Here is a 22,842-nt window from a genome sequence, read left to right on the forward strand (position 1 = left end):
TAGATTAGGAATAATTTAGGAATTTCAGTAGATCTGTTTTACAGTATGGGGAATGCCTAATCATGAGGGAAACTCTATCATCAGTGGTTTAAGAATGTCTGCTAGTTTGCAGTGTTTGAGAATTACTTATGCCAATGTGACAGATCGCTGGCGCTCCCAGTGCCTTTTGTTTCTAGTATACGCTGAAGTAGCCAACTATCATAGAAATCACTGTCTTTAGAAGGGTGTGACTCTGTTTAGGTTTGCAGTATTAACCATCTGGCCCATCAGATTTCTCCTAGAAGTTTCTACAGTTATTCCTGCTTCCAGAGACAAGTTGCATTTTACCGCTTTATGATTATCCAAAGGCGCACTTGGGGTGTAAAAATAAAATTATGGATAATAACTTCAGGACGAAGTATAAGAATCAAATATATTTAAATATTATTGCTTTGCATAGCGTTCTTCCACACACAAAATAAGAATTCCAGATCATCTCCTTTCCTTCACATCATCATACTTTTAGCTGGACCTCAATAGCAATGGAATTTAAATATCTAGAGCAGGGTTTTTCAACCAGTACATGGGGGTACAGCTGTGTACCTCAAGATCTCCTCAGATGTACTGCTGTATGGCAGATTCCAAGATGGCGGACACTTGCAGCAGTGCTGCTTCTTTCCCTGTGGCTGGGGTAAGTTGGATCTTCTGTTGAGCGTTGGGACTGTCTTGAACTGGGGGAGGCATATTTCACCTTGCATATTCTAATTTTATTTTTAATTATTTTTAATTTGTATTTACAAATGGGGCATTGCAGACAAAGTGTGGTGGGGTGAGGAGGTGGGGGTTGGTGTTTGTGTTTATTGGCATATTTTTATGTTATTTTTATTTGTGTATGGGGACAAGGCAGGGGATGTGGCCAATTGATATCACTTCTGTGGTAACACAAAGCCTGAAAATTATTTCAAGCGTAACTCCACTGTCAAAAGGTTGAAAAGGTTGATCTAGAGGTAGGTATGAAATATCTTGTACCATTCTTCATCTTAGAGAGAGTGTCTGTTTTGGTGGTTTTGTAATCAAAGGTCTCTTAAGGTTTTGCTTATTTTGACTGGTTTCACGCAGAGCCCATGCTGTTCTACATCCTCACTGGAGAAGCATGATAAGAATCTGGTCCCTCCTGCAAGCAAAGATTGTTTCAATGTCTTTGTTACTGAGATTTTCTTGGCTCAAGTGTCAAGCAATTAATTAAGGTGTGTGTCCTCTTTTTACATAACTGCCTTTTATGTTCCAGGAAACAATATTTGCTAAGATGAACTGTTATGAAACAACCCCCCTAAAACACCCTTTGTCTCCTATTGGAGGCTATTCTGTGGTGATCATTTTGGCAAAATGGTAATATGCCTCTGCCACCATTGCATCTGCATGTAACTGTCCAGCGGAGCTGTTTCATGGGCTCCAGGGCCTTTTTCATCATAGCCAAAGGGAATTGGATTCTGAATACATGACAGCCTCTGTGATCTATTTGCTACTTAGTTTGTAGACAAAATTGCCCAGATCTGCTTTGGGTTAGATGCTGGCATGGATGCATGCTCACATGACAGACCTCTGGATCCCGATGGTTCAATTTATATAGATACCTTTCAGCTTTTGCTGCCTGAGGATCTGGACAAGATTTTTGGAGAGGTGATCTCTACCAACTGTGCTCCAGATCCTTTCCCTTCCTGACTGATAAAGCAGCTACAGTGAGGCTTACTGAGTGGGGGGTGGTAAATGCTTCCTTGAGGGTGTGGGTTGTACCTCCCACGCTCAGGGAAACAGTGATTAGGCCTGTTTTGAAAAACTCTCCCGAAGTCCTACAGTGCTGGAGTACTTCTGGCCAATCTTTCATTCTTGGGTAAACTTTAATGAGTAGCTGTTTCTCAGCTCAAGGGGCTCTTGGAAGTGATTGTGACCCTGCTAGTTCTACAGCCTTCAATAATATTGGCCATAGTTTCCAAGGATGTGGTTGTTGTTCTGAACTGGTGTTTGGAGTCACTAATGATTTGGATAAGGGTGAATAAGCTAAAAATCTTGATAAGGCAGATATTCTCTGGGTTAGTAGAAAAGCAGGCCAGGGACTTAAGATCACTCCTGTCTTGGGTGGGTTTATACTCCCCTTGCAAAGTCAGGTTTGTTGCTTGGGAGTGCTACTTGGCACTGCAGTCATCGTCAAAAAACGGGTGGCTTGGGAGAGTTAAGATTGCTTTTGCTGAGCTTTGGGTGATGTGTCAACTGTGCATCTGCTCCTGGGTCAGTGAGATCTAGCCACAGTGACCCATGCTTTATTTACATCTAGACTGGACAGTCGCAATGCACTGTGCTTGAGGTCTGAAGAGTGTTCGGAAGCTGAAGCTAGTGCAGAACATTGTAACTGGTCGGCTAGTTGTGGCCAGCTTTTAGGAGATGGATAAAATTGAGAGGATTCAAAGGAGAGCCACAAGGGCCCGGGAACAAAACCCTATGAGGAAAGGCTGCCTGTGGAGGAAATGTTCACCCTGGAGGAGGTGGAGAAGGGGATATGATCACTCTCCTTAAGTATTTGAAAGGTCACTTAAAGGAGGGCAGGGAATGCTTCCTGTGCAGGAAAGGATAGGATCTGCAGTAATGGGTTTAAACTACGGTGCCAGCTAGATACCAGGAGTTCAGCAATAGAATTGGCTCCCTAAGGGGGTGGTGAGTTCCCCTTACTGGCAGTCTTTAAGAAGCAGCTGGACAGCTACTTATCCTGGATGTTTTTGGCTGATACTGTATTGAGCAGGAGATTGGACTAGATGGCCTGCATGACCCCTTCCATGATTCTATGAATGCTGTAGTTCCCAGCTCTGTCCCACATTTTCTCTCTTTTTTCCATTAATGGCTTCTACCTTTACTTCCAAAGTACCAGATGGATAGTTTTGTCATATCTAGAAGTTGAGATAAAACTACAAAGCACTTAGAAGGCACTGGTTGGTTTCATCATCCCAGCCTCAAAGTTTTCATTTTTATAAGGGGCAATGGAGGTGTCTGTCAGTCAGTTGTGTGTGCTATGACCACAAGGCTGGTGTACTGCCAGGGAAATATATCATGTGTCTTCCATTCTTCAAAATAAGATATCCCACATCATCACACTGTGAGCCACAAACCAACTTGAGATGATCTAGTACTGAATCCACCTATTCTGTGTAATCTAACTGGTGGGGAGACTCGTCCCAATCAAGTTTCTCTAGGGAATACCTAAATAGATTAAGGAGTACCTGACTAGTTTTTAAAAGGGAAAACCATGGAACTGTAGCTGGTAACCTGATTCCCAAATTGCTTTCTTGGCATGAAATGAATAGAACTTCTGTCAGGAAAAGCAATTAAAGAACAGAATCTTTGAGTCACCGTGCAAATGGGGGAAGGGAAGGGAAGGGAGAAGGGTACCTGTCCTGATTTTCTTGGACAACTGGGAAGGATAAGAGAAATGATATGGGCTTAGTTTTCTATAGCTGAAATTAATATTTATATTTGAAACTTATCAACCAAATAGAAAATTATGTAAATATGCTGAAGGGCCAGTTAATACTGCTAATTCCTCTGTATTTTTTGTACATTCCTATATTTATTTACTTAAAATCCCACCTTTCTCACTGTGATGCAAAGTGGATACAAACACTGCAATCAGTCTAAGACAACAAGTGAACAGTGCAATAGGACTTGGCACATCAAAAAAGAATGTGCAACATATCCACCAACTGAAGTTTTGGCATTGCCTTAGGAAAACAATAAGCATATTATGTAGTATATAAGCATTTATAACACAAAGAAACATTGCAGTAGTTCCCTGTAATGGAAAAGTTGAACTTTCATTGCCATGCATTAGAGCAGAGATGGGGGGGAAGGCCGCAACTCCCACCAGGACTCCCCCCACCTCAAACAAACCCGCAGAGGTCTCACCGAGGTCTGCAGAGGCCAGGGTGGGGGGGAGGGAAGGAGGGAGTCCCTGCCAGTGCTCCCCCCCTAATCAAAGCAGGCTCACCGAGGCCTGGAAAAACTGTGATGGACCTTTTCAGATTGGGGGTAGGGAAGGAGGGAGTCCCTGCCAGCACTTTCCTCTCCCAACTGGAAAAGGATTGCCAAAGCCTGGAGAGGTCATGGTAGGCCTTTTTGGGTCTGTTGGAGGGAAGGAGGGAGTCCCTGCTAGCATTCCCTACACCAGATAGGCCCGCCACAGCCTCTCGAGGCCTCAGTGAGCCTGCCCGGGGAGGGGGGAGGCTAGCACTCATTGTATTTTATTTTACAATGGCCTTGAATAAAACTTTTGTTAGTCTTAAAGGTACCACTGAACTCCAAATGTTCTGTCTTTGGTGAGCCATTCTAATCTTTAGGTAGAGATGTGTGCAGTAATGTCTTTGCCTTTACAAGCTCAGCTATACAGGTGGTTGGCACTGCAATAAAAAGTGCCCCCCAGCACTAAAGGCACAATTATATACCCAAGAATATACATTTATACATTGCATTGCTGCTCCAGGAATTTATAAAACTAATACAGAGTTAAATACTTGCGCCTCTCACAGCTGATATATATTGTTGCTCCAGTAAGAATGATGCTCTTTTATGTGAATCTTTTTACCAAACTTAATAATACTGCCAGTGGCCTTGGGAACAGACCGTGATCCACAGCTCATTAGTACCTCTTCACTGTGACAGAGGAAGTGATATGTGTTTTGTTCTGCTTCAGTTGAGTTGCTCTTACTGGTAGAATACAAACAAAAATCAGAAGAAATGTCACTTGGTCTCAAAAGACAACAGATGCCATTCTGAATAAACAGAAGGCACATATCTGTTACATAAGGAGATATATTAATATTCGCCTTGCTGCCCCAAACAAAAATCTTCCTACCTTTCTTCCAAAGGCCTTTCTGTACCATTAAAAACATTTAGAATTACAGCTGCTCTAGATCTAACCACGAGTGCTCTATCCAGACATGGGGTAACTGAAAAATCAGAGTGGAGACTATGTGCTCCTACACTAGGAAAGGGAACTACGTCTTCAAACTATGAGATATGGAAAAAATACATTTCAAGCACAATTTTGAGACAATCAGCTCAAATTCTTTTTTTTAAGGTAAATGATTTTTCAGATTGTGAAGATTTGTGGGCCCTATGTGGTCCAAACATCATTCTTACTGCCACTCCAGTGCTGAATATCTGCTGGAGTGCTTTAGACGTTCATAGTCTAGCATGTGCTAGGATTATACTGTGTAAAGCAAGCTGGGCAAGCCCAGTTTATTATGATCAAGGTAAGTTCTCAAGTCACTAGTAGAGGATGTTGTCACAAAGGACAGCAAATTGGTGAGGACGATGGGATTTAGTTACGCAGTTCCAGCTTGCTTGCCACCTCTAAGGCAATCAGCCCATTCCAGTTGTGCATACTGAGAGAATTCTCCCAGGGAAGGGCCACTTGCAGGAAAAAGGGGGATAGGGATTCAAATAGCTGTGGTAGAGCTAATCCAGGGGTGTCAAACTTACCATGGGAATCTGCCTTCAGGACTCGTATCCACCCCATGAGCAATTGGCCATTACCTTTATTGCCAGATGACAGAAGCTGCACATTATGTCCCTGTAGACCAGCCTCTCTCAACCCTTTAACCATTGAGAACCCCCTGAAATATTCTCTAAATTCTGAGAAACTCTGGGAGTGATTTCAGCAGGCCACACCTTCCTGTCACGCCTCTGGAAGTCACATGTCACCAGATGTGACATCACCCAGACACTCCCATTGGATGTGACATCTCCAGGGCACTCCTACAGTACAGCAAGTGACAGCTCAGAAATATTTTCAGATAGTTTGTGGACAGAACCATACCTACCAGTTTGCTCTTTTTCACCAAAGGGAGCCTGCTGTGGGAGCCTCCAGAAACAGAGTTGGGGCAAGCCTATGCCACTCTATTGCATCCACACACCCCAGTGCCAGAAACAGGGCTGGAGCACGCCTATGCCACTTTGCCCCACCCCACAATTAAGTTAAAATCAGAGTACTTACCTCTCTGGATTCCACTCAGTACCATGTGTGATGAGCCCCAGCCAGCCAGGATTTGTATGGCCTGAGTCATACAAATTACTACCCCTTAAAATATTAAAGCTCTTATAGTATTTCCATAAAGTATCTTCCTGATGCCCAGTTAATTTTTAAATATATTTTTAATTTTATTTTTAAAAACGTTTGAATAAACTTTTTCACTTGAGTGACTGCAGCAAACTGCTGTCCAGGGTGCTGAATAAGTAGGAAGACATGGGACCACAGCTAGACCCCATTTTATCCAAAGCATCCTGCAGCTGGTGACAGTGGAGGTGGAGGGAGAGCTCTGTTTTGGGGGGATTCCCCCACACCTTTTGTCCTTACACCTCAGCAAGGGAGTGACTTGAGAGCCATATGTGCCTTCCCTAGTGTGTAGTCCACTCCTTGTCCCAGGAAAATAAGCAAGGTCCATTGCCCTGAAGGGTTTGTGATAGGGTGGGCACTTCGGCATCTGAAGCAGCTATTTGCGCCTGAAGCAGCCAGCTGGACCTGAAATAAATGTAATTTAAAAATTTATTGGTGATATGACCATATACGGTCATGTCAAAACCTTCCCCCATGGCCAATGATGGGCCTGGTGGGGGTAGTAAACCCCGACCAATCTGCAGAACCCGGGGTTATTGCAAAACACCAGGATTTCCTGAAACCCTGGTTGAGACAGCCTGCCATAGACTTTCCCTATGCTAATGAGTAATGGGCAGTAAAAGTGGGAGGGTGGGCATCAGGGAAATACTATAAGAGTTTTAATGTTTTGAGTATGCATTTTGAGTAAAAAATCATAGTGTTAATTCAGCTTGCCTGTGTCCTTTATAAATCTATATCTCCAGTACCTTGCATTACATTTTAAGGCACACGTGGCCTGCCCTGACAAAATTACATTTATTTCAGATCCAGCCTCTGTAACAAATTTATTTTTATTTCTTATTCCATTTTTATACCACCTTTCCTGGTGGCTCAGGATGGTTTACATCATGAATTCACAGTTCACAACTCCATTATAAGTATGGTACAATACACAGCAATTAAACTCATTAACTTGTAAATTTGTAAAACGTTTAACTTAGAAACATTACAGTTGTTACCCATAGAATGATATAAAACTGTTACTTGATGAAGTGGCTGCACTTGGGGTCTCCTGCTACTGTGTTGGGGCTTAGGGATCTAGGGGGCCCCAGACAATAGCATTGGTTCATTGGCCCCAACCAAAAGCTATTTTGCAGGCTCTGTGAAACGGCGCTGCTCTGCAAGTAATAGACCCTTTGTGGTCTGGTTTGCTGTTTAATTCTTTTCTGGTTCTGGGTTTTAGTTCTGCTTCTGGAATTAGCTACCAACACTGGGTGCTAAAATGAAAGAGCCTCTTGCGGCGCAGAGTGGTAAGGCAGCCATCTGAAAGCTTTGCCCATGAGGCTGGGAGTTCAATCCCAGCAGCCGGCTCAAGGTTGACTCAGCCTTCCATCCTTCCGAGGTCGGTAAAATGAGTACCCAGCTTGCTGGGGGGTAAACGGTAATGACTGGGGAAGGCACTGGCAAACCACCCCATATTGAGTCTGCCATGAAAACGCTGGAGGGCGTCACCCCAAGGGTCAGACATGACTCGGTGCTTGCACAGGGGATACCTTTACCTTTACCGGGTGCTAATATACTACCTTCAGCCTAATAATCCACAAACCATTTCCCTATCTGGATAATCCTTGGGAATTTGGTTCTGGTACAAGTTCAAGTCAGTCCCCCAAGATGACCCTGGACCTAAGTATGCAAAGTAATTATGGGCCTCAGTCAATCAAATGTTTAAGGCTGCAGGATGGTTATACTGCTCCAGCTGAAGATCTGGAAGGTACCTTTGAACTGGATTGCGATGCCACAGTGAGCTCCCCCTCACTGGCAGTCTTCAAGCAAAGGTTGGATACACACTTTTCTTGGATGCTTTAGGATGCTTTTGGGCTGATCCTGCATTGAGCAGGGGGTTGGACTAGATGGCCTGCATGGCCCCTTCCAACTCTATGGTTCTATGATTCTATGATTCTATCAGGGTCTCTCCACCCCTTGCAGCTGGATGCCTGGTATTTATGGGAGGCTGAGGGGGAAACAATGGAATTCTGAATCCAAGAAAGAAATGCAGTACCAAACTGAGGACCTTTAGGCTAAGTGGCCAAGGATAAGCCTTTACAGTTGTCTGAATCATCTACGGCACTCAGTGGTAAACTGGCCCTCTTGTCTCTGGCTACACTAGATGTGATGGGACTCGTGATAATGGATTTAAACTACATGTAGAACAGCTCCATCTAGATATCAAGGGGAACAAAAATCACAGCCAGAGTAGTTCAGCATTAGAACTGGCTGCCCCAGGAGGTGGTGAGCTCCCTCTCATAGGTAGTCTTCAAGCAGTAGATACTAATAATGGATGATTAAGTTTAGGCTGATCCTACACTGAGCAGGGAATTGGACTAGATGGCCTGTATGTCCCCTTCTAACTTTATGAATCTTTCTGGCTTGAATTCTTCCTGTTTTCCTTTTATTCTTAGCTGGGCTGGGTTGGGATAGATTGAATTGCCCAAGATCAGTAGGTCAACGGAGGAGGGAAAGAAAAACCTCTTCTAGTCATCTGTGCTTATCTACTCCTAGTCTGTGTCTTGACTAAGGTGACATCCTGTCTTTCACACAGCCTTAATAAATGTCATTCCTTAATTGGCAATGTAAATTGTTTTTATTATGCATGCACTTTAACGTGTGTTGAATTTTTTTGTGACTAGTTTTTCATTTCACAATTTGTGCTATATCATCTTTAGAAAAGGTTCCAGAGGAGATCCGAGACATTACAGGCTGGTCAGTCTAATACTTATACCAGGTAAATGGGTGGAATCTTGATGAACAAATATTGTTGTGGAAGAATCGGCATGGATTCTGTAAGGGAAGAGCCCACTTGTTAGAGTAGTTAGGAGTGGCGGCTTCTAATCTTGCAAGCTAGGCTTGATTCCTGGCTCCTCCATATGCAACCAGCTGGGTAACCTTGGGCCAGTCACAATCCTGTTAAAGCTGTTCTCACAGAGCAGTGGTCAGGGCTCTCTTCGCCCCACCTACCTTGTGGGGTATCTTTTGTGGGGAGATGTTGACACAGTATGCAACAGCAATAAAAATGGCAAATTCTATGATTGAGGGGTGACATGGCAGAAGTTTACAAAATTATACATGGAATAGAGAAAGAAAATAAGTACTTTTCTCCTTTTCTCCCAATACAAAAACTTTGGGTGTTCAATGAAATGAATGAGCAATAGGCTTAGAACAGATAAAAGAGAGCATTTGACATGTGGAATTCACTGCTGCAAGAACTGGTGGCAGTTACCACCATAGACAGCTTCAAGAGCGGATTGGATAAACATATGGAGCAGAGGTCCATGAGCAGCTATTGTTGTTGTTGTTGTTAGGTGTGAAGTCGTGTCCGACCCATCGCGACCCCATGGACAATGATCCTCCAGGCTTTCCTGTCCTCTACCATTCCCCTGAGTCCATTTAAGTGTGCAGCTATTAGCCACAAGGTATAAATACTATGATGTGATGCTCTGTATTCTTGATACATTGGGTGCATCAATGGGAAGGCTTCTGGAGTTCTGGCCTTGCTGGTGGACCTGATTGGCACCAGGGTTTGGGATAGTTGGACTGAATGGGCCATTGGCCTGATCCAGCATGACTTCTCTTACGTTCTCATGTTGAAAAATCCTGAAAGCTTCACTTGGTGGCATTGTGTATCCAGCACTTAGCAAGATGGTAGAACTTCATTGGTTTTTCAAATGTATCATCAAAATGTAGCCTTTTATGTACTTCTTCAAGAACAACGTTTAATCTCTCTAGAATTTCTCCCTATTTCCAATAGATTCCAGATATAAAACAAACTTTCCTTGGAACTCTTTCACATTTTGTTTCTAGAACATGTTTCCTGTGGCTATGTGAAAAAAGAGAAAGAAGTAAAAAGAGTGAGCCTGAATTTCTCAATATTTAACATAACTTCCATAGGAAAGTAGGCTGTGAAAATCCCTTGACATGTGATGACAAAGCACCTTAGCTGTAAATGTGGAACCTGCTGGAATTGTAAAAGGTACTTTCTTAGTAGACTCAGCTACTAGAGCAACTGAGAGAACTTAATCCAGCTGCTACCATTTCTCTCTAACAAACTCTGCCAAAACCTGCTCCACTGCTCTCTATGGTACCCAGCAAACCTTCAGGCATCTTATTCTGATTCTAAAAAGTCACATGGAATAAGGCTGAATGCACCTTGCAAGCTGATGGATTCTGATGCCACAGCCCTGGCCACATTGTGGCTCTGCAAATCCCATTCTCTTATCTTGCCTGCATGTCCCATTTCATTTTGCGGGGGGGGGGGCAATTACTGATCTATTCAAGCAAATGTGGTGTATCCCCGAGACTTACATTTAACTCTATATGAAATAGACATGAGCCTGGCATATTCCATTTCACAGTATTGCATAGCTTTAACCAGACACCTTCCGATTTTCCTCCACAGGTAAAAGCTGCCTTTGTTCCTGCCCCAATTCAGGTGTGAATTCAGATATGATCTTTGACAGCATCCTGGGTAAGAGACTGAGTGAGAAAGAAATGTTGACTTTCATGTCTATCATGAACTGTCCAGTGGCTTGGAGGCGAGCTAAGATTTCACAGCCTTATTACCTTCTCACTATAAGAACCAACTCTTCTTCTTCTTCTTCTTCTACTCTGGAATATGAAGTAATGATGCTGACCTACATTACAGGATTACTGAGACTATAGCTTGCCTCTCAAGGAGTGCCTCCACTTATACCCAAATGGTTCCCTCTTGCTCAGGAATGGTATTTGGGGTTGCAGTGGGGAGAGGAGAGTATGCTCCTCTAATGAAAATCCATCCATCAGCAGGAATGCTTAAGATCCAGCCCAATGTATCTGGAGTGTTTCAAACACTAAACAATTACATTGTACTTGTTATGCAATATGTATAACTCCAGTGACTTAAGTTTATTTGTTATTAATTTTGCCTAGTCCAAGCTTCATGTAAATATAAAAAATGCAGTTTTTAATGTTTCTGTAAAACATTAAATTAGAATTATAATTAAGATTTTAAAAGAAACAATGGGATATCCAGCACTCTGGTAGAAACACTGCTTGAACGAGAGGTCATCCAAAAATAGCATTATCTGCAAGAGATAAAAAAGTAGTTGAAAACGCAATAGGTAATTATAAGCAAACAGCTTCTTAATAATTTGGCCCAAAAAACCTCCTAATTTCTGGGAGAAATGTATCTGTAAAACATTTAAACTGAAACTTAGGGCTTCTAAAAGCAGGTTATTTGACTACAAGAGCAGCCTGATCGAGATTGAGATTGTTTCCCAACCCTTCAACTGGACCTTGTCCTGAGGGAGGGGGACAAGGAGCTGTACAATCCTAGAATTCTCCTTGTACTATGTGGGTCTGTCTCCATATACTAGAAGTGACTTTACCCCACATGCATCACCCTGAAACCTGCTACAAAAGACTGAAGCAAAGACTCAGAAGATGTGTGCTCTCCTGTGTTTCATTTTGTTTTTACTATTTACTGCCTCTTATTTCTGTTTTGGCTCTCCCTGTACTGTGTGAAAACCACACCAATATTATTACCCCAGATCCCAGCCATTCATCAGATAAATATGAATCCCCTTAGTAAAGATGACTTGTATCGTCTATAACTTTATTCTGAGCCCATCTCCAGGCTCTAAAGAAGGAATGTTAAATATATTATTTCACCATTAAGAATTTAGCAAACATGTAAGATCTTAGCAATGATTCATGAGTCTGAAAACTGGTCTCTTATCTTGTGTATCTACAATTCCTGGTCTTATTTTCACCCTTATCCAAAATGGGTTCTTTGACCTCCTGGTCTCTAAGCAACTATATCTCAGCCATGTTATCTTGCAGGGCAAAAATGTATGAGGTTTGTTTTCTTTGCATCCTTCTAAGGAATGTGTGTGAATTGTTCAAGAACAGAATGGTTGAACCTTTTCCCCTCTCCAAATCCCAACCCTTTGCCTATTTTGTCATATAAAGGAAGAACTTTTGAGTCTTGTTCATTATGCTAGCTTGGTTGAGTCTTGAGCACTCGGATGCACTTACATCAGAAACATCATTCTGAATAACAGTGTCAGCCAAAGTCTTGAATGAGTCTTCTGTCTCCCAGATTGAGAAGGGGTGTGCGGGTTTGTGATGGGTTTTAGCAAACTCCCCTAATAATGGGCTACCCAGTTCAGGGCACATTAAGCATCAGGTATAGCACTGAAGCCCATGAGACCAGGTCTGAGAATGAAGGACCCTGCCAAGCATCTCATCTCAAGGACAGAATGGAAAGATGGGAGGAGAAAGGAGGAAGAAAGGAAGAAAAAAAAAGAAAACAGAGCAGTGGCTGATGGGGGAGGGCAACAGGTTCCAGGCTGTTTCTTGCTTAGTGAAACTGAAACTGATGTGTGGTTTAAATTTAAAACCAAATCAAACCTCCAGATTTACCTTGCTCAATGTACAATGCAATGTATACGAACTTACTTCTTTCTGGAAAATGCCTCCTTTCTCTATGACGAGGGGGAATAACCGTTATCCAGGAAGTCCTGCCAGTGTCAGACTCTGGCTTCTCTTCTCTCACTTTCTCTACCGAACTACGATTAGACTGAGGAAAGTGCCTCCTTTGAGGTCGCAGCCAGCTCGTTTCACTTTTTCCTTCCAGTTGACAGTTGGTTTCCCTCAGCTTATTATATTCGATCAAGAGCTTTTTATTGTCTGCAGCCATTGTGGTCAGATCTCTCCTTCCAGTGTACTAAATCCCTGTTTTAAAAAGCCAAGCAGGTCTCATGTATAGCTTTTCATCACTGATGGAAAGAGATGCCTGGTTGCTGTGGAAATGAAATCTAAGAACTGCTTGCAACCCAAGATGGTAAAATTGATCAATAGCTCACTTTTCCCTCCTGCCAGTCAGCAGCAGTATCATTGGAATCGATATGTAACTATGGCTTAACCCTGGTCCTGTGGCTGGAATGAATTTTCCACCACAGTTGCATTTCTGCAACACATGGCTATGCAACTGCATCCTCTTAGGACATCCTCACTTGTACAGTAGGAATATATCACCAAAGCAGAGTCAGTTTCCTATTACAGTTAGTTGTCTATAGATAAAAAAGCATCCAAGGTACAAAACAAAACAGAAATCTATGCGATTTGGCATTCAGGGACTTTGTTACTCCAAAGCCACTTACTGTTTTGAGGCAAAGAGTTTATTAAGAAAACAGGGTACAACTTTAAGGGCTTTGGAGAGGTAATACACTGCATGACAACCTGATTACAGCTGTCATAACCTGTAGAGTAACAGAGATATGTTCTGGAGTGCAAAAAATATCTCAAAGCTTTGAAATTATTTTTATCTATTTTTAGATGTCTTCATAAACATTTGTCTTTCTAATATCTTAGGTTCAAAACATAGTTTGGGTTTGAAATATTTTTAAAACACAAAAACTATGGTTTGAATAAGATATTAGAAAGCAGAAAATTTGTAATGAAGATATCTGAAATTATATAAAAGTAATTTATGTTCAGAGCATATATATATATATTCCTTTGTGTCTTTCCCTGTATCAATTCCGGAAGCTGGAGAAGTATAGATCCTAGGGACTTAGTACTAATTATCCTTGTATATTTTCCTTTATGTTCTATTTCAGCGGTCCCCAATCCGTGGTCTGGGGACCGGGACCGGTCCGTGGATCAGTCGGTACCAGGCCGCAGCTCCTCCTCGTCCTCCTCCCCAGCTGCTGCCTTGGGCTCACCTTTGGTGTTCTCACCTTTGGTGTTCTCCAGGGCTGCCATGGCTGGGGCTCCCCCTCGGCATGGCACTGTGCAGCTGCTGCTGGCAGCACCCCCCAGCGGGCAGCGAGATGTCAGGGGCACCGGCAGGAAAGCAAGTAGAAAAGGGGCTCAGGCGACAGCGACATCCTTCAGCAAAAGATTACCCCCCCCCCTGGCCTCAGTAAAATTGTCAAGCGTTGACCGGTCCTGTTCTATTTAGAGAACTACACATCACAATAAATATGGGTTTTTCATATCTGTAACAAGTGTGTTAATACCATTTTCTGCACTGTTTAACATATGCCTAATATTTTTTATGCTTAGTTTCAGAAGCCTAGGTTCAGAGACAGCTCATCTGAATGCCAGTGCTAGGAGGAAACACCAGGGTAAGGGCATGGCCTCTACATTCTGTTTGTTGTCCCTCCAGAGCAGTTGGTTGGCTGCTGTGTGAAACAGATTGCTGGGCTAGATGGATCAGTGATCTGATCCAGAAGGGCTCTTCTTGGGTTAAATAGCTGCTAAAAATAAGCAAGAGAAAGGAATAGGGGGGGGGGTTATCACCCACAGCTCACATGAACCTGGTGCACTTTTTCTAATGCCTAAATCGATAACAAAGGCGATACCTGCTGACCATCCCTAAAAAGTTCCATAAATGAGGTTTGCACTTCAGTGGTCACAACTAATGTCCAAAAGCCCCCACAAAGATCTCAGCTGATGGGCATGTTCATGTAGGAGAATACAGCACTTCCAGTATATATCCAGTATAATTTTTATACCTCACTATTACTACCTGAAGGATTTCAACGTTGCTTACAATTGTCTTCCCTTCCTCCCTCCGTAACAGCCACCCTGTGAGGTAGGTTGGGGCAAGAGAACTGTGATTAGGCTAAAATCACCCAGCTGGCTGCATGTGGAGGCATGGATAATCAAACCGAGTAGAGGCTACGACTCTTAACCACTACACCACTTCCATAATAGCTCAGTCTTAAGCAGCACATACTTATGTCCTGTAGCGCTTTCCAGAAAAAAGGTGCCGTAAACAGGATTCCTCAGTTGATTTCAGTACCTGAGGGAAAATACACTGTTTGCCAAGAACCTCTAGAGGTTCCAAAGTGCTTAGCAACTGGCAATTCAAATGGCAACATCATATGAAGATATGAATCTGCCTTTGGAGGATGAATCCGGTGGCCTTGAATTTCCCTGAGGCCCCTCTCTAACCTTAATCCAATCTCCAGGAAGTTGGCTCAACTACAGAACAGAACCTTCTCTCCCGTTTCCTCCATCCATTCTGCCCTGCAGCTGCAGTTCTCTCTCTCTCTCCCCCTCCCCCGGGTGGGTAGGGATCGTTTTAATGTGGCTTTGAAAAGCGCTTTAAAGGGGAAAAGGTGGAGCCGCGCGGATTCCGGGTAGGAGGGTGGAGTATTTCCTTTTCCTTCCGTCCGCCCGGAGAACGGGGTCGACCGTGCAAGTTATTATGTGACCCTGATGCCGTCCGTTTTCCCAGAGGTGGCTCAGCTCTATCTGTAGCACCAAGGGACACGCACACGCCAAACAAAGCAGCGCTCGAGAATGACACCGGTGCCGCTGAGCCTGTCGCCAGACAAAAGCGAGCGGAAGGGCCTGTCGCCACGTGCACCCCCCCCCCCCACCCGCGAATAGGGGCGGAGGTAAAAAGCAGCGCCCCCCTCCCCTCCGGTTTCCTGACCCAGAGCGAAGCCTTCCCTCCCGTGATTGGAGGGCGGTGAGCGCCCGCAGCCTTCCCTTCTTTTCATTGGCTGAGAAGCCGGTCCGACATCTGCCGAGCCGAGCGTGCGTCTGACTCTCTAGGCTCGCGAAAGCCGGCTGCAGGCGTCCTCGGCGGGAAGCGTGGCGGCGGCGGCATTCGGCGGCCGTTGTGTTGGCCCGCTCTTTTGACCCCACCCACCCCCAGGGAGAAGGGGGGAGAGCCGCAGGGGGCGGGGCGTGGCCCTGGCCAGGTGTGGGGTGACCTTGGCTGTGGGGCGGAGGAAGAGGCTAGCGGGGCGTGGAGGGCCCCTGGCAGCAGAGATCCAGGGGCTCTCCGCGTGAGCAATAGAGTACGGGGGAAAGGGGGCTTGCGGGCGGCGGAGCCCCTGGGCTGGGCGGCCTCCCGGGGATTCAGCGAGGGAGTTTGAAGAGCCCTTCAGGTGGGGCCATGGGCGGGGACGGGACGGACATGGTGGAGGGAGGCGAGGAGGAGGAGGAGGAGGAAGAGGGTGGGGAAAGAGTGGGGGTAGTGCCGCTGCCCCCCCTCCAGATGAACGGATGCATCCTGGCCAGGGAGCCGGAGCACAGCAGCAGCTCCACGCCTCTGGTAGCAGTGACTGATGTGGAGCTCGGGGAGAACACTGCTTCTTTCCCTAATCTGGAGGAGCTGCCCGAGACTGAGGCCATGCTGGCTCCTGCGGAGAGGAAGGTGACCCCCAGGCTGTCCAAGCGCAGGCTGGTGGTGCTGGCCGTGTTCAGCTTGTACTCCTTGGTGAACGCCTTCCAGTGGATCCAGTACAGTATATTGAGCAGCGTCTTTACAACCTACTATGCCGTGACCACTGCTCAGATAGACTGGCTTTCCATGGTCTACATGGTAGTATATGTGCCCCTCATCCTGCCAGCTACTTGGCTGCTTGACGCTCGAGGACTCCGTGTCACTGCCTTGCTGGGATCTGGACTCAATGGTTTGGGTGCCTGGATTAAGTGCGCCAGTGTCCAGCGAAACCTTTATCCGGTCACTTTGTTGGCCCAGATCATCTGCTCCATAGCACAGATCTTTATTTTGGGGCTGCCATCCCACATTGCTTCTGTCTGGTTTGGGCCCAAGGAAGTCTCCACTGCCTGTGCTGTCGCCGTGCTGGGCAATCAGGTGAGCAGCAAAGGAAAGTATGGGTGATGGTTGGGTTGAGGGTGTACTGGGAAGGGTAGATTCAAGTGGGTAGCCGTGTTGGTCTGAAGTAGCACAATAGAATCAGAGTCCAGTAGCACCTTTAAGACCAACAAAGATTTATTCAGGGCGAGTGCAAGCACTCTTCGAAAGCTCATGCCCTGAATAAATCTTTGTTGGTCTTAAAGGTGCTTCTGGGAAGGGGTACATATTAAAGAAAATAGTCATGTTTGAGTGCTGTAATGTGTGTTTACATGTTTTATAGCCAGAATGAATGTGCTAATAAGCTTCATTTACAGACAAGGCAGAGATGTTTGGTTTTTAAAAAGGAATTGGTAATATCCTAACTTTCTTGATACGGTTTTGTGAGATTTAGTGGCAGTAGTCCCATTTACTTTACATCCCCTGCCTTCTGTTGTGGAATTTCATTCTAACCTATGAAGCTTCATCTTGAACTTCAAAAAAAAATCGTGAAAACATAAGACTGGGCTGAAGCTTAACATGAGTCTGTCTTATGCCGTTTGTTTGGAAACTAGATTTATACTTTACACTTAGATTTGCCTGCTTATCTTAATTTCTTTATGAGATCCTGCTTAGTATTTTAAATCTTCAGTTGGAAATTTTCATTATTTTAGAACTGGTAAAATGGTACCATTCAAAAGGTTTGTCAAATATTCAGAGAGGGACTGAGCAAATGTTTATGCAAGGCTTTATTTATCAGTCTTAATTTCCCACATAAAACAGGTATGTACAGTTTCTCCATCAGTGTTTTGAATTTTAATTTAGGGAAGTTTCATTCATGTAAATGCTGGGAGTTTAGACAAACCCATCAGACAAGCTGTTTTTCAGGATGAGGAAAGAACATCCCCCTCCCCCATATTTTGTTATAATGTCACAGTTGTTTTTGTTTTTACAGCTAGGCACAGCGATTGGTTTCCTCTTGCCACCTGTTTTAGTTCCAAACACAAAAGATGACCTTGACCTCATGGGACGTAACATCAGTATCATGTTCTATGGCACAGCGGCACTATCAACATTCCTATTTCTACTTACAGTTATTGGTATGTGAACTTACATATAAAGAATTCAAACAGTGTGAGGAGGAATAAGAGCACAAATTGTGGATGGGCTTGTAGACAAAATGTGACATCTAGTCCTTCCCCCATTTTATACATAGCAATAAGAATTCTATTCTAATTAGACTCTTCACAAACTGTGTTGTTGTTTGTATGGTCTTACTGGCTGGATTAAAGTTGAATGAAATCCATATGGAACTGGACCTCATGCACAATCCTGGAATGGGAAGAATAAAACCTGTACAGAAAGTGAGTTCTTTGAGGGGACATTACTAGAGGCATTACTGGCATCAGGAAGTCCAACTGCCCTAGTTAACATGAAGTCTTTCCCCATTAGGTGGGAGGGGTTGGGGCTGTGGCTCTGTGGCATAGCCTCTGCTGTGCATGCAGAAAGTCTCAGGTTCAGTCCCTACCATCTCCAAGTAGAAGGACCAGGTCATAGGTCATGTGAGAGACCTGAGACCCTGAAGAGCTGCTGCCAATCAGAACAGACAGTACTTTGGATGGATGATGATTTGATTCAATATAAGACAGCTTTATGTGTGAAAGAACCTGTTTTTCCCTTTATTCTTATACATGTTCCAGGATGTAAAAATCAATTAAAAAGAAGAAAAATGGTTTTGGTGAGAAATATAAAGGTTGAAGGCTTCTAGCCCACACAGAATTACACCTGGTGTGTGGCAGAATGATACAAAAGGTTATTAAGGCTACCATGTGGAGCGAAGTGATCTGGAAAAGAAGTCAGGAGGTGGGAGAGGCTGGCGGAAAGAGGTGGCAGAAAAGATAATAGCTAGGGTGCAGTGGTGCCAGGCTGAACCGGAAGCAAACAGATAATGACTGCCTACCTCCCTCAACCACTTGTAGCCACCCCTTGAAGACTTCAATGGGTTTTCCTCATTTCACTCCCAGAGCTGAGTCATTGCTTTAAGACAGGCTTTCTCAACAATGGTCTTGTGACACCCTGGGGTTTCTTGATGGACCTGGAAGGTTTCTTGAATGGGTGGGAGTTTATTATTTTTTTAATATTTAAAAAATGTGTTAAGCATTTATCGAGTGAAATGACCTGCACCCCCTCCCCATGGCCAGTGACGGGCCTAGAGGGGGTGGGAAAGGGAGGGGCCCTGTGTGGACATGTACACAGCTATGCTTGCCAACTGTATTCTGCACAGTTGTACCACTTCTGGGGTTTCACAATGGTAAAAAAGTTGAGAGATTGCTTTAAGGTCTGCTGCTGTGCAGGCAGTATAGTACTACTTCTAAGGCAGGGGTAGTCAAACTGTGGCCCTCCAGATGTCAATGGACTACAATTCCCATGAGCCCCTGCCAGCAAATGGTCTAAGGAATCTGGTCTAAGGAATCAACAATGGAGCAACTTGAGGGCAAGGAAGAAGATAATGGGAAGGATGGGTGGTGGAAGTGCAGACAATTTAGAATGTTTCCCTTTACACTGTATAAGGTTTCTGAAAATTATATATGCAGTGTTTATTTTTCTAATCAAAGTTAAATTCGTTCTGCTGCATTATTAACGATATATATATAATTAACAATATAAAATGCATAATCTGTAACTTTGGATGAAATTATATTTATTAAGTTTTAAAAGTTAATTAATTTCAAGAAAAATTAGCAATGTTATTACAGTGAGATATGTAGGTTCCTGTATCACATCGTATGTTACCTTACCATATATTTTTGCCGTTTGGGAGGTAGAAAATATTTAAAATGGTGCAGTAGTGTATTTGAAAAAACAGTCTCATACACATCACTAGCACATTCGGATACTGAATTACCTAAATATCAAAGATGATTAGCAGTAGTTTAGCGTAGTATTATTAATAAAGAATATAAAAATATATTTTGTTTCTTTAACTGTCTTCCCTTCCTCCCTCAATAGGAAATGAATCACAATTAAACAAGTAGATCGTTGAAAGTATATTTGTCTACTGTATATACACGATTCATTTCCTATTGTCAGCTTATTTAAAAACCTTCACACTTTGTGAGAAAAGTCTTATCTTAAAGAGTGTTTCTTTCAGAGAAAGAAGTGTGTTTTTTTAATTAATTCGTCTCAATTTTTAACTTTTCTGTTGGACCTATTGGGAGGAAAAGTCCTTGGTGGAAATATTTTTTCCAAACCTTCCTGGGATTTCCTAACTATTCCTTTTATAGTTGAGGATGAAGATGAGGGGAGGGATAATGATAAAATGTTACCGCACTTGAGAGCCTTGAAGCAGAACACATTGTACTAGTAAATTCTGGATACATTGTAAAGAAATGTGTGCAGTGCTTGGTAACAGAGCATATTTGAGAAGAACCAAAAAGAATAGACAGTGAACCTGGCAAGAAATGGAGAATAGTGTTGCTAACGAGGAGACATAACACTAGTACAGCTGCCACTCTTGATGCATTTGCTCTCCCTCTTTGTCAGGCCAGTTTATATGGAAAGTCCTTCCTTTTCTTCCAATTCGTAAATGACACAGTTGAATCCAAGTTGCTTCTGTTTGCAGGGGCAGGGATCTGTGTTTTCTTTAGATTTTTCTGTACGCAAGCTATTTCCAAGGGGGACTGCAGCAGGGAGGGGAAAGCATTTGCAGCTGGGCTTGTGGCAGTGAAGATCTTGCCCAATACACTGCTGTTTCTGTTTTAAAGATTCTAGGATTAAATCCAGCTAGGGCTGCTACAGACCTGGAGAAAAATCTCCTGTCCCTTTAACAGAGGTCGTATGAGATGTTACTTACCAGCTGATGTTGTTATATCTATGCTATAAAAAGCCTCAACTCCCCATTTCACATATTTCTTCAGTCCTGCTGGCAATCTTGAATCCACTATAAAATGAATCACTGAATGTGGTAGATATATTTTCATCAATGGTCTTTTAAAAGTCAGTGAACCAATGATTCCAAAAGGATAGCTCAGTATCTGAAAAGATTTTTGTGAAAATCAGTATTTCCAATCCCATGTCTTACTTAGAAGACAAGCTCCTCGTTGTAGGAGGAATGGCTAGAGAGGCACATGCATAGGCGAATCAGCAAATGCAGATGGGATTAAACACCTTTCTGTGTTGCTTGCATTTCTTTCCCCTTAATTGGGCATTTGATGTAATTGGGCAAAATGTGGGTTTGGAAGTTCATGGATGCTAAAGAAATGTATAGATTTGCATAGAGGCCTCCTTTCCCTGTGTATAGAAATTCATCTGTTGCTGAGAGTTAATTCTTATCCTGTTCCTTTCCTCTGTATTGGTGAATCTTTAAATAGTTGGAACAGATTGTCTGTTGTACATGTCCTTAAAGTTCAGGTTGTGCCTCATCAGCCTTCTACTGGCTGTATGTTGCTCAATGTTAAATAGAGTAAATAAGTGTCAGGTGCTTAACATCTGATTCTTTGCAGGATCAGGTTCTAGCAGCCAGGAAGATTTCATGCAGTCTGAAGGGATCACTATGAAATGTTTAGCAAGAGCAAAGAAGCTAAACCAGAGTCACAGTACACCAAACTGAGGGCAACTCAGGATATAACTGGGCTGGATTTAACCAGAAATGAGACACCGAAAGCCAGTGGTCACCAGGGAGACACAAAATAGATCAAAATAATCTATAGGCTTCCAAGGTGCAACCAACTAGTTTCATGGCTGAGTGAGTATCCAGCAGAAGCAAGTCTGGAAACATTAAACCAAGAGGCAGTGTAGTGCTGGGCTTGAACCGCAATCTTGAAAAAGCTCAAGGCAGCAGTCTTGATGGTTCATCAAATTGGTGAATTTGATGAGCCAGTACCCTGCAGGGCTCCAAGCCCAGTGTAGCCTGACCGTAAGCAACAGTTATTCTAGTTGAAGTAACATTTCTTTGTTCACTAGTGTAGAATTAATTCAATAATGGGGTTGTTTTTCTTCCCTTGGCTTTTAAAGTACCTCAGATTAATATTAGGCTGTGAAATTAGATGGAACAGGAGGCATGGTGATGCCGGCATCCAGCTATGAACAAAGGTAGGCAATTCCTTTAACCCAGTTGCTTGCCAAGGTCAGCAAATACAAAGGAGGAATAGTTGTGTCCAGGCAGGTAGCAATGGCTGGGTCAAGACATGTCTGGGGTAGATGAGAATGATCACCCTTAACTAACTGCATCCATACTGCTCACCTGGGATGCAGGCAGGTCATAGGCATATAGCAGTGTAATCATAGTTCACTTTGGTGTGGGGGACTGGCTGCCCAAGGTAACTGTAGGTCAGGCTGTCTGTGAGCTACAAGGAAGTGGGAAATCTCTGCATAAGGAGGTGGGGGTAGGCTATAGTCCTTTAGTCTCATGGTATGTTGAGTATGACCAGCAATCTGCATCAGGAACTACCTTCTAAATGTGATGGGTGCCTTGAACTACAGAAATAAGCTCTGCATTATTGAAACCAGCATTTTCTATGACAGATATTAATGATTTTTCTTAAGTCCTCAAGAGTTGGACAAGGAGTGGTCCCTGCAATCATGATAAGGACTTTAGCTAAACAACTAGCACTCTGTGCATTACTAGCATTATCGCTTTTCCTGGAAAAAAAGCATGATCCATCTCATATGTTATGTCCAGCTCTATTTTCTGATGCTTCAGGGTTGCTTCCCCTAGTCTTGCAGTCCTAGCTAGGGGGAACGAGAGGTTTGTCAACTTGGATAGGTTAGCAGCACATCATGTGTGTCACACTGCAGTTGATTAAACTAGTCTGGGGCCAAAGTGATATACCTTGATCTTTGGGTTATGCTTCTGTTTTAAAGATACACGTACCTGTAAGCATTCACAATTTTTAAGATATGGCTCAGGAAGTTAGCATTACGATGGCCACTGAAAGTTTCAGGGATAGTTGCAATTTAGCTATTTATCATTTTAACTGGAATTTTGTCCTTGAAACTCATACTTGTGCAAAGTGTCACCCTTCCTAATTCCTAAAATAATTAGATGGAAAATCTCCTGAGTAAATGGGGTGCATCCAAACCTAAATTT

The 22,842-nt window shown here is 43.4% G+C and overlaps 2 protein-coding genes across 4 annotated transcripts in view; one reads left to right on the forward strand and one right to left on the reverse strand.

Moving 5' to 3' along the window:
• Window positions 1-11,093: 11,093 nt before the first annotated feature.
• Window positions 11,094-15,730, reverse strand: SPATA45 (spermatogenesis associated 45). 3 transcript variants are annotated; one of them, XM_077338845.1, is made up of 4 exons: window positions 15,116-15,246; window positions 14,898-14,963; window positions 12,611-12,886; window positions 11,094-11,235 (listed from the first exon to the last, which is right to left on the reverse strand). In XM_077338845.1, exons 3-4 carry the CDS (start codon window positions 12,849-12,851, stop codon window positions 11,216-11,218), a joined length of 261 nt encoding a protein of 86 aa, XP_077194960.1. In that variant the 5' UTR covers window positions 12,852-12,886; window positions 14,898-14,963; window positions 15,116-15,246; the 3' UTR covers window positions 11,094-11,215. The 3 variants fall into 3 exon arrangements, with proteins under 3 accessions (XP_077194960.1, XP_077194969.1, XP_077194978.1); XM_077338854.1 differs by lacking the exons at window positions 14,898-14,963; window positions 15,116-15,246 and adding an exon at window positions 15,603-15,730; XM_077338863.1 differs by lacking the exon at window positions 14,898-14,963 and having other exon boundaries at window positions 15,116-15,303.
• FLVCR1 (FLVCR choline and heme transporter 1) overlaps window positions 15,486-22,842 on the forward strand; it is a 31,860-nt gene continuing 24,503 nt past the window's right edge. The window contains exons 1-2 of the mRNA XM_077338766.1: window positions 15,486-16,775; window positions 17,710-17,854. Of these exons, the coding sequence (XP_077194881.1) occupies window positions 16,071-16,775; window positions 17,710-17,854 (850 nt within the window). The 5' untranslated portion in view covers window positions 15,486-16,070. The remainder of the gene's footprint in view (window positions 16,776-17,709; window positions 17,855-22,842) is intronic.

The sequence above is a fragment of the Paroedura picta genome, chromosome 1, assembly GCF_049243985.1.
Source record: "Paroedura picta isolate Pp20150507F chromosome 1, Ppicta_v3.0, whole genome shotgun sequence".
NCBI classification, from domain to species: Eukaryota; Metazoa; Chordata; class Lepidosauria; order Squamata; family Gekkonidae; genus Paroedura; species Paroedura picta.